The sequence below is a fragment of the Euleptes europaea genome, chromosome 4 (genome assembly GCF_029931775.1).
Source record: "Euleptes europaea isolate rEulEur1 chromosome 4, rEulEur1.hap1, whole genome shotgun sequence".
Classification (NCBI taxonomy): domain Eukaryota; kingdom Metazoa; phylum Chordata; class Lepidosauria; order Squamata; family Sphaerodactylidae; genus Euleptes; species Euleptes europaea.
Window position 1 is genome coordinate 9,492,028 of NC_079315.1, and position 10,659 is coordinate 9,502,686.

At 46.2% G+C, this 10,659-nt stretch overlaps 1 protein-coding gene across 1 annotated transcript in view; it reads left to right on the forward strand.

Moving 5' to 3' along the window:
* MAN1A2 (mannosidase alpha class 1A member 2) overlaps positions 1–2,593 on the forward strand; it is a 65,744-nt gene extending 63,151 nt beyond the window's left edge. Inside the window, exons 12-13 of the mRNA XM_056848295.1 lie at positions 108–223; positions 2,393–2,593. Of these exons, the coding sequence (XP_056704273.1) occupies positions 108–223; positions 2,393–2,525 (249 nt within the window). The 3' untranslated portion in view covers positions 2,526–2,593. The remainder of the gene's footprint in view (positions 1–107; positions 224–2,392) is intronic.
* Positions 2,594–10,659: the final 8,066 nt, after the last annotated feature.

Consider the following 10,659-nt stretch of genomic DNA (forward strand, 5'->3'; position numbering starts at 1 on the left):
TCCTGTCCCATGTCAACAAGCCAGACTTCACAAAGCTTTGCCCTACACTAGAAAAGTACACTGGCTGGTAACCAGTATTCATGGTGGGCTTTCCCTGTCTCCTGCAGGCCATAGACAAATACTGCCGAGTGAGTGGTGGATTTTCGGGGGTCAAGGATGTCTATTCCTCAGCTCCCACGTACGATGATGTGCAGCAAAGCTTCTTTCTTGCTGAAACACTCAAGTAAGCACACTTTTTTTTTTCTTGGCGGTGAGACAAATTGTACTAAAACAGATCGTCCCAGCACAGGAGATCACAGGCATAGGACGTAGGTTCAAGGTTCAAGTTTTATTGCATAGGGCCAAAGGCGGTTACAAGAAGTAAAAAGGTAAAGGTCCCCTGCGCAAGCACCGGGTCATTCCTGACCCGTGGGGTGACGTCACATCCCGACGTTTACTCGGCAGACTTTATTTACGGGATGGTTTGCCAGTGCCTTCCCCAGTCATCTTCCCTTTACCCCCAGCAAGCTGGGTACTCATTTTACCGACCTCGGAAGGATGGAAGGCTGAGTCAACCTTGAGCCGGCTACCTGAAACCGACTTCCATCGGGATGGAACTCAGGTCGTGAGCAGAGCTTGGACTGCAGAACTGCAGCTTACCACTCTGCGCCACAGGGGAAGTAGACTCCCCTTTTAAAGCCTTCCAAGTTGGCAGCCTTCACCACATCCTAGGGCAGGGAGTTCCACAATTTAACTATGTGTTGTGTGAAGTTTTGCCCACTCTCTCGTGCAGCTGTCTTTGTTGCATGGTGTTGAGGGGCTTCCAACTCTTAGTATTGCTTTTTTTGGGGAGGGTGGCTCACAGGGAGCTGCTGGTGGAAGGGGGGGGAAGCAGGAAAAGCCCCCCCCTGCACCTTGTTCTGGCACCACACAGAATCGAGCCCCTTGTCTTTAATGCTTGGAACATTGCAGCTCCAGTGGAACTGATTCTAATTGACCAATCAGACTGCAGATTTATTGTTTATTACAGCAAGCGTTTACCAAAACTGTGGCCACTGAGCACCACCTTAGAAGAGGCACCTCCTCTTGGGCTGCAGCATATGCCTCCATCCTCTTAATAAAAAACACCCTTTTTTATGTGTCGCAGAGTGGTAAGCTGCAGTACTGCAATCCAAGCTCTGCTCACAACTGGAGTTTGATCCTGACGGAAGCTGGTTTCAGGTAGCTGGCTCCAGGTTGACTCAGCCTTCCATCCTTCTGAAGTCGGTAAAATGAGTACCCAGCTTGCTGGGGGTAAAGGGAAGATGACTGGGGAAGTTACTGGCAAACCACCCTGTAAACAAAGTCTGCCTAGGAAACGTCGGGATGTGATGTCACCCCATGGGTCAGGAATGACCCGGTGCTTGCACAGGGGACTAGCTTTACCTTTTACCTCGGAACGATTGTGCCTATGCCAATGCATGCAGGTTTTTTTTTAAAAAAAAAAAACTATTTTAAGTTTATTTTATAACAACAACAAAATAAAAATACAACAGTAGGTTAAACATCGTACATTTGAGATGTTTCAATACTCAGTTCCAATATATAGTCTAATATTATACATCAGTGCTTTTTACAGAAATCATACCACTTAACAGAACTTAATAAATGCAAATCATACGATAGTTTCGTGGGCATTGTTTACTTCTTGATGTCTCCTTTCCCACATATTCTCGAAAAGGCAGCCATCTATTTAAAAAGTTTGTAGAGTAAGATAAGTTATTTATTACTTTGAGTTGTGAAGCTATCTTATCTAAAATCAAAAGGTTCCACGCCTTCTCATACCACTGCCCAGTAGAAGGCATCTTTGCTTTTATCCAGTACAAGGCAATCAGAAATTTTGCTCTCAGCAGCAGTATTGAAATCAGTTCCCTTTTTGGGGTAGAGGGTTGTTGTGTATTAAATTTTTCTAGTAGGACAATTAAGGCATCATGAGGGACTTTGTATTGCATGATTAATTCTATCTCTCGCAAGATCTTGTCCCCAAATACACTAACTTTTGGGCGTGTCCACCAGCAGTGTAGAAAATTAGCTGAGTTGCCACAGCCTTTCCAGCACAGACCTGAGTGCCCTGGTATGATATGATGAAGGCGAGAGGGCGTGAGATACCACTGGCTCATGATTTTATAAGCTAGTTCTTTAATGTTGGTAGAAGCTGATTTAAGAGGATATATCTTCCAAATAGATGTCCAAACATGCAGGTTTAATCGATGAACTGGGAGAGTTCTTTAATCAGAATATAAACCTGAAATTAGTCAGAGGGCATGTTTCTAGACTTGATTGTGGGGGGCGGCAAACCTTTTGTTGCTTGCACACTTGGCAAAGGAAGAAGTCGATCCAACACGTTTTTTCTTTTCTCTTTCCGATGTCTCAGGTATCTGTATCTGCTATTTTCCAATGATGATCTCCTACCTTTGGATCACTGGGTTTTTAACACGGAAGCGCACCCCCTGCCTGTTCTACATCTAGCCAACACGACACTTTCAGCAAATCATGTGTATCGATAGAATCTATTCCAGGAGAAGGACGAAAGACTTCCTTTTAGCTGTGTTTTGTTTACATGGACCACTTTGGACTTGAGAGAAGACTTGGCCATTTGTTTAACGAACCCAGGTCCTCTGAATGAAAAGAGGACCAAAAACTTCACTCTTGAGCATGTAGATAAATGAACTATTTGGGGTGGGGGGGAGAAAGAATTCAATTTTATACATGACCAAAACAATCTGCTGCGGCGTGTGCTGGGAAGAAGTGACCGTGTATATTTGCGACTGAGAAAACGGAGCATGGTTTAAGATTTCAGAAGCCCGGAGACGCATTTCCTACCCATGGGCAGGAGGGAGCCGTGGCTGCTACGGAGCGGTCTTGGCTGCCCTGCTTCGAGGACAGGGGTTTCTGGTTTTTGTCATTTTGCTTTTTTCTTTCGGCAACGGCATGAGCAAAAACGATGGCAGGCCGCAGGAGCACACGACTCACACCCGGCTGCAGGGCTCCTCTCTTCCCGTTTTGAATTTTCTATCAGTCTGCCCAGACTGGCAGCCATTCCCAGTGCCTCTTTTTAAGAACAGTGATGGTACCAATCAAACAGTTTTTGCCCTTGTACTCTTCTTCACCTCTCGATAGAACATGGAACGGATCGGCAGCTTCCTCTCTGGTTTTAGGATCCGGAAGGTGCCGTTTTCTTGCACCGCGCCAGACAAGACTCCCTCCCGCGCTGCAGTCTACCACTTAGTTGAGATCCCCTTCCAACTAGATGGCAGTAACTGGCATATGTCTGCGAAGCCTGGTGCTCTTCACTCGGCTCTCACTCTTTTTATTTTGTACAGCGTTCAGAAATGTGATGTTCATTATGAACCCTGTGAATCAGACTCTGTTGCCTGGATCTGTCGGCACTTGCTTTTGGATCTTGCGGAGAAGGAAAAGTCTGTCAGCTTTCTCAAACACCCCACACATGCACACAAAGTCCTACCATTTGACCTGCAAGTGAAGGTCACCACAAAACCCCAATGGCCTGTGGTAGTAGAGATCTGATAAATAGGAATTTGAGAGAGAATTTTAATTTACACTATATTCTTCTCATTCGTTTCAGTTTTGGCCTTGGCAACAATTTGGTTTATAACTGCTCCATTAATTACAAAAAATTTGACCTTTGAACCCCCCTTCCCACCCCTCCAATCAGTGGGAGCCATTCGTCCTCTTCAGCTGGATATTTAAAGGTCTTCTGTGAATATGGTACATGTACGCTGGGATTTGGATTTCCTGGTAAATACAAACAAGCATTTATTTATTTGTTGCCAGCACTCATCCCTTCTAGCAGAGTGCTGGCATTCATGTGACTAGGGGGGGTGGAAACTTTTATGCTGGCTAAGTTTTTCACACTCTTTCGGTCGTTGCCATGCTTCAGAGACGCACAAGATCTGCCGCCAAGCGAGCACGTGTAATCCAGCCACTGTTCACATAAGATCCGGTTGTAGCGAGAGGGATGGAATTCTGGGTAAGGGACTGACATCCCCCCGGTTTGCATTGGCATGCTCGCTGCAGGCAGGGCCTGTGGGAAGCAGCCTGGCCAGGAGCAGGCTGCAACCTACCGTGTCATCGAGTATTTCGTGTGCATCTTCTAGCTTACGTAGTTGTAGCTCAGAGAAGCCTAAAAACAAAGGGGTGGTTTTTAAGGAAAACCTTTACCATAGGTGTCTGGAAGGGGTTCTTGCAGAAACCAGGAGGGCTAGGGCTTCCCGCGTTTAGCCCCTTAGTCGTTCTCTGGGGCCTCCCGTCTGTATTTTTGGCCGCGGCCCGTTTTCCAGAAACGGTCGACTTTTCCCTGTTCCCCCGGCAAACACAGAATTCAGGCCCCGCGCAAAACTTCAAGCCAGGTACACAGATGACGAATATGTGCAATGTTAAGCAATATTGTCCCAGCTGTAGAATGGGGGACATTTTAAATTCTGAATCTGAGCTGCTGTGTCTAGAATAGATCTGTCCGTGAAGCGGTTAGGTCGCTCTTGTTGGATTTAACGGCTTTCTTTATGTGTTCTCGTTGGAATCAGTGGCAAAACTGTGTGGCGCGTGATGTGGGTCCAAAGTGTCTTGCTTTGCCAAAGAGTAACGTGGGGTGGGTGTAGTGAAAATTTGTTCTCAGCCTAACTAGAAGGGCGCTGGCTTGGAACTGGGCTTTCAGCCGCCTCTTCTGTGTATGGAAGCAGGGCATATAACACACAGAATCCTTGTATTTTAAAAGCACCACGTTACTGCTAAATTAGTCTTCTTAAATTGTTCTTCCTTTCTCTGTTTTGCGGTAGAACGGTACTGTACAAACAATGCTGTCACAATCTGGGATGCTTACAGAACTCTCCTCGTCTGACATTGGGGGCTTCCAGATCTCGCCTGTTTTTTGCAGAACTGCCCCCAAAGTGATCCACTCAGTCCTCTGTCATTTCTTTTAGTGCTTTGTTCAGAACGCAATGCAGGCGTGATTTGCTACAATGTCCTCTTTCCCCCCACCAGTATCGGTTATCAAAAGCACACGAGCGTTGTGTGCACTGATTAAAGCATGTGCAAAAAGAAATCTTTGTGTGAGAGCATGGTGCACACGGGGGCGCAAAAAAAGTACCCCAGAGCGACGGATGGGACCGCGCCAAAAAATCCCCTTTTGTGCATCATTCTGTGTCCATAGGTAAGGAGTGGGGGGGGCAGGTTGAAAACCGGGCAGGCTGCAATGAAAGCAAATGTGAAACTAGTTTTTGAATTTCTTCAGGTTGATGTGGAGGGGCTGGCAGAGCAGAATGCAGAGGCAGAGCGAAGCCCCAGAACAGTGAAATGGGAACACGTGCCCCTGAGGAGTGTTTTGTCCAGGTGGGGACAGGTGTAGGGACGAGGAATGGTATTCCGTCACAGCTCAGGTGTTAGTGCACCTTGGGAGACAGGAAGAGAGAATCCGCAATCAATGGCAACCTTTACATCAACGTCCCTACCTACCCAAAGATAGCTGTAGTCTGAGCAAATGGAAGGAAATGTTTGCCTCCAGAGGTGAAGATTGATTTGAGTGGGGGGGGGGGACACATCTGAGAAACTCCTGTGGAGAGCTTTCCCTACGGCACAGGTGAACCCATGGCTGTTGTGTACATAACCGCAACGATAAAACTTGAAGTTCAGAATTATGAATTACGGCCGTGCTCAAGTAAATGGTGACTTCATTTGCTGAGAACCAGAAGCTGGCTGTAGCGCTCTCCTAGCATCATTCAAACTAATTACCTAATTGGTATTTAATGACTTATGGCAACTTTATCTGTGTTCCGTTCTGAAGGACCGGCTTAAAATTAGATTTTCCGCTCTTGTTGTAATTGCTAGTAATTTGAACCCTGCTTGCAGTGGGAGATTATCTGTTTGTATCGGGGAACTGAGGGAAAGCATGGAGTGTTATCCCTAAGTTCTCTAACGTTCCTCTGAATGCCTCCCCCCCCAGAATAACCCCACAGAGTATCTGCTTTGCTTCTACAGAGAGAAGCAAGGAAGGACAGAGACGAGAAAGACAGCATTAGGCAGAGCCAGAAACAGAAAATCCAGACTCTGTTTGCACAGTAGCGCTTTCTCATTTATTGCTTTGCGGAATTTCTGCTTGCATTCATTTCCTCTCTAAGGATCCCAGGATTAATGCGCGGCCATTATGTAATAAACTGCAAATAAACATTTACTCAAATCGAGTTTGATTATAGTACTTGCTGGTTTCCCTAGCTGGAATATCATCTCTGTTCCTTCCTTCTGAGTTAAAATATGTACAGCCTACGGAGAAAACTATGGAATTGTTCGTGCTCCTTTTTAAAATTTGGCCGAAGTGAACAGTGGCAAGTACTGAGCAGCTGTTCTGAAACAAAATCACGGCCGCAAAGGATGGCTCTTCTGCTCTGGCTCCAATGCTTGTTGCATTTCAGAAATGCAGATAGGCTGAAGGGAATTAATTCATACACAATTGCTTGTATGTTGCCTGCAGTTATCACTTGATAACAATGCTATGGAAATACTAGCAAGTGTCCACCACAGATTCACAGGAGCCTAGCGCATTATGCACACACAACCGATGATAACAATTGTTTGAATAACACATGAACTCATCCTGAATCTAGCTGTAAGCAAGGGGTAAATTACTGAATTTGGGGGGGGGGGGTAAAGAAGAAGAAAAACAGGGTATAAGTTTAAAGGTTCAACAAGGATACCTTAGAAACACGAAGGTTTTGTTGTCTTTAAATTCTGCCATTGTAGTCTTTACTAGGGGTGAATGTTTTAAAACGGATCTTTTGCCTTTGGTTATTTCCAAGTCTTGCGTTTGGACCCTTCCGTCTCAGCCCATAATTTTACAGCAGTTTTACTTTCCCTCCAGATAAAATCCCGAAAAGCCTGTTATTTCCTTAACATGACCTTGCTGCGGGATATCCATAGAAAACCTAGTTTGCGGGAGCTGCCAGTTTACTTTTGCGCGGGCATCCGTTTCTTATTCTTAATTACGGGGTGTTTCTGGACTGGTAGCCAATCGGTTGGGCTGACTCCATTCAAAAGCCTCGTGTTGGAGGTGAGACTCTGGTTCTTCCCGTGGTGGCCCACTTTTACCTGCAAGTCATCACTTGACGGTCCAATCTAGCATTGAGCATGCCTGCGTGAACCAGGCTTTAAAGCCCCCATAGGGTGGGAAAGTGTGCCTCAACCTTCTTTCTTCCGTTAGCCCAAAAACACATGACTTAAACTGAGCTGCAGAATTGTTTTTTTTAAGTGCTTTTTAAAAAACACGTGGATTACTAGAGCTCCAGTTTAGTACTGTCAGCCAAAAGCAGATTCTCTCATCTGCTCATCCTGTTAAAGTATGTCACATTAAAAAAATAAATCAACAGATACTTTTCTCTGGAATTTCATTCTTGACTGTCCAGTGAGAAGACCTGGAAATCTAGAGTTTGGTGGCCTTAAATGGGTTCTCATTAGACATTGAAAATTGGTAGCTAGTTGAAATAATTCATACACACACACACCCTGCAGCAACTTTCTTACATGTTGAAAAGCCATAAATATCTGGGGCATAACTCCTCTAAGAGAAGCCTGGGTCCCAATGAGCAAAGATTGTGCCTGTTGACTAATTTTGCTTGGCTTAGTAATTTATAGACACACTTTCTGGATCTCTGTTCTACCTTTCTTAAGGCCAAACTGCTTCCGCCTTTTCAGGGCTAGCTGAACTTGCCCCTCCAAATGACAGTCACTGACGGCTGGTTTAGCCCCATTTAACACTACAGAGGCATTTTGGGGGGGGGGGCTTTCTGTGGGCTCAGGCATTCATCCCATTGCTGGGTCAGAGCTTTTTATGCCATTAAAAACCACATGGAGTATTGTTTTAGTGGGGCGGTTCCTGAGTAGCATTCAAAGGCGTGTTCCTCATGCATCATGCTGGCGAATTATGTTTTTAACCGGCGCACGTCGGATTGCCGCAACCGATTAATCGAAGAGGAGTCCTGGCTGATATTTACAACTAAGACCTCAGGCTGTAAGCGGTGCGGTTGTTGATAACCACTGGCCAAGGGGTAAACTCTGCTGATATAGTCGATCTGTCTTTTAAATGTTGTTATTCATAGGGGACGTTGACCTGTCATCCTGCCTCTAGTCATTTTCCTAAAATTTATAATTATTTTTTTTCTTTCTGAAATATTAAAAGGGCAAGAATTCAGCTTTGTGGACTGGGAAGCGTCCAGCTCTCTGAGCTGGTATCCTGCGTATGTAATTTTTAAAGGTTTAAAAAATATTGTATATAAAAATAAAGAATGTCTTTAAAAGAAAGCCATTTGCTATGTCCTGATCTCTGTCTGGCTGTCTTTTCCTTTCCTTTCCTTTCCTTTCCTTTCCTTTCCTTTCCTTTCCTTTCCTTTCCTTTCCTTTCCTTTCCTTTCCTTTCCTTCCCTTCCCTTCCCTTCCCTTCCCTTCCCTTCCCTTCCCTTCCCTTCCCTCCTTCCCTCCTTCCTTCCTTCCTTCCTTCCTTCCTTCCTTCCTTCCTTCCTTCCTTCCTTCCTTCCTTCCTTCCTTCCTTCCTTCCTTCCTTCCTTCCTTCCTTCCTTCCTTCCTTCCTTCCTTCCTTCCTTTTAGAAGAATAGACAGAGATATTTTGGAAGTGGTGGGATGAACTTCATTCATTTACAGTGTGATCCTGTTGGCTGGTGACAGTTTTTCAACCAATAGTTCGTCTGCGGTCTTCTGTGCAGTCCCACATTGGGGACTGCGCTTGCGCAGGCCAACCTCGGAAAGGATTCTTCTAGCTTCTTAAAATCCGATAGGGGGCGCCGTACGCCAGTGCACATGCGTCAGCCTTCCCGCCTTATGACGTGGCGTCACGGCGCCCCCTACCCAGTTTGTTCTTTGCCGCCGGGAAGAAAGGACGTTCTTCTTGCAGCTTCTCGTCTTTTTTCTCTCTAAAATAAAATGAAAGGAAACGTTACGGTAATGGCGCAGGCAGCTCTATTCAAAAAGTGTCTGCAGTGCGACACTAAAATGACTAAAACAGATGAACATTCGCTCTGCATGTTCTGCCTGGGTGAGTCCCACAATGTGACCTCCTGCAAGATTTGTTTGCAATTCACACCGAAGGCCCGTGCTGACAGGGCTTCCCGTCTGAAAGTGTTGCTTTATGAAAAGGTTCTATCTGGATCTCAAATGCCGGCCTCGAAGTCATCGGCCGAGCGAGACCATTCAGTACGTTCCGAGTCGGTTGGTTCCATGTGCTCGGATCCGACCCCCGTACCCGCTCCCAAGTCCCGCCCCCATTCTCCTACCGCAGAGAGAGCTAGGAGCGCTTCGGAACCACTTCCAAAGAAGGCGCGAGCTAAGACCAAGCACAACAAAAAAGTCAAAGGAACCGAAGGCATCCGGTTCCAAGAGTGCTACCGATCCGATTACTAGGGAGGACGATCGTACCCCGCCTCCTCTTAGTACCCCCTCCCCTCATTTTGAGAAAGAGTCATCGGATTCGGAGGTTGACTTGCCTGATCTGTTTTTAAAAGAGATCCAGGACTCTTCTCATTCATCTCACCATGATCAACCGGTTCCACCTACTGGTTCCATGGGATCACAGCAACAGGCTATGCCTCCAATGTCTCAGTGGTGCCCCCCCCCCCAGTGGTATGGTCCGATTCAAGCAGCTCCCTGGCAAGGATACCCCTACCCACAATGGAGTCCGCATTTTCAGCAACCCCAACAGTTTCCATCCTGGTCTGGCGACCAAATGCAGCCTTTAGCTACACAGGAGGCTGTACCTCTCTTGGATCAGCAGTTGCAGTTCAATCTGGAAGCTGACCAGGATGCACAATCACTTCGCTCTGAATTAGGCTTGGATGAGCCGTCTGAATCTACACCAGATCTATCTACTGGTGACCAGCTGCCTGGCCCCTCTGGGGAAGAAATTTCTAAATTTTCAGAACAAATGACCAGAGCAGCTAACGCTTTGGGACTCAAGGCCAAATCACTTGTTCCTAAGCCAAAAGAAAATTTTTTATCTCCTCTTTTTTCCCAAGCCTCCACATCTACAGCCTTTCCAGTACTTGAGGACTTTATGGACATGGCCAAAAAAGTTTGGGAGAGTCCTTCCACCACCCCATCTACATCTAGGAAAGTAGACAGCATGTACAAGGTCCTTCCTTCAGGATGTGAGTTTTTGTTTTCTCATCCAGCTCCTTCGTCAGTGATTGTAGCCGAGTCTCAAAATAAACGTTTGGGCAGCCATTCCTCACCGTCTGATAAAGACAGCAAACGTATAGATGTTCTTAGCAGGAAAACATACTCTGCAGAGGCGCTTGGGTTCTGAATTGGAAACTATCAAGCAATAATGTCAGCCTATCATCTATTTTTATGGGAAAAGATGTCTGCTTACCTGAGTGACTTACCTGACGAACAAAAGTTGCTGGCTAAAATAGTGATATCAGAAGGAATTCAATTAGCCCGCCACCAAATGAACGCTGGTAGACACGCATCTGAATCGGCTGCTCGGGGCATGGCTGCCTCGGTCTCCCTGCGCAGGTTTGCTTGGCTCCGCTCCACTGCTCTGTCCCATGACGTGAGAGGTACCATCGAAGACTTACCCTTTGACGGCAAGGGTCTGTTTGCAGCCACTACTAATGACACTCT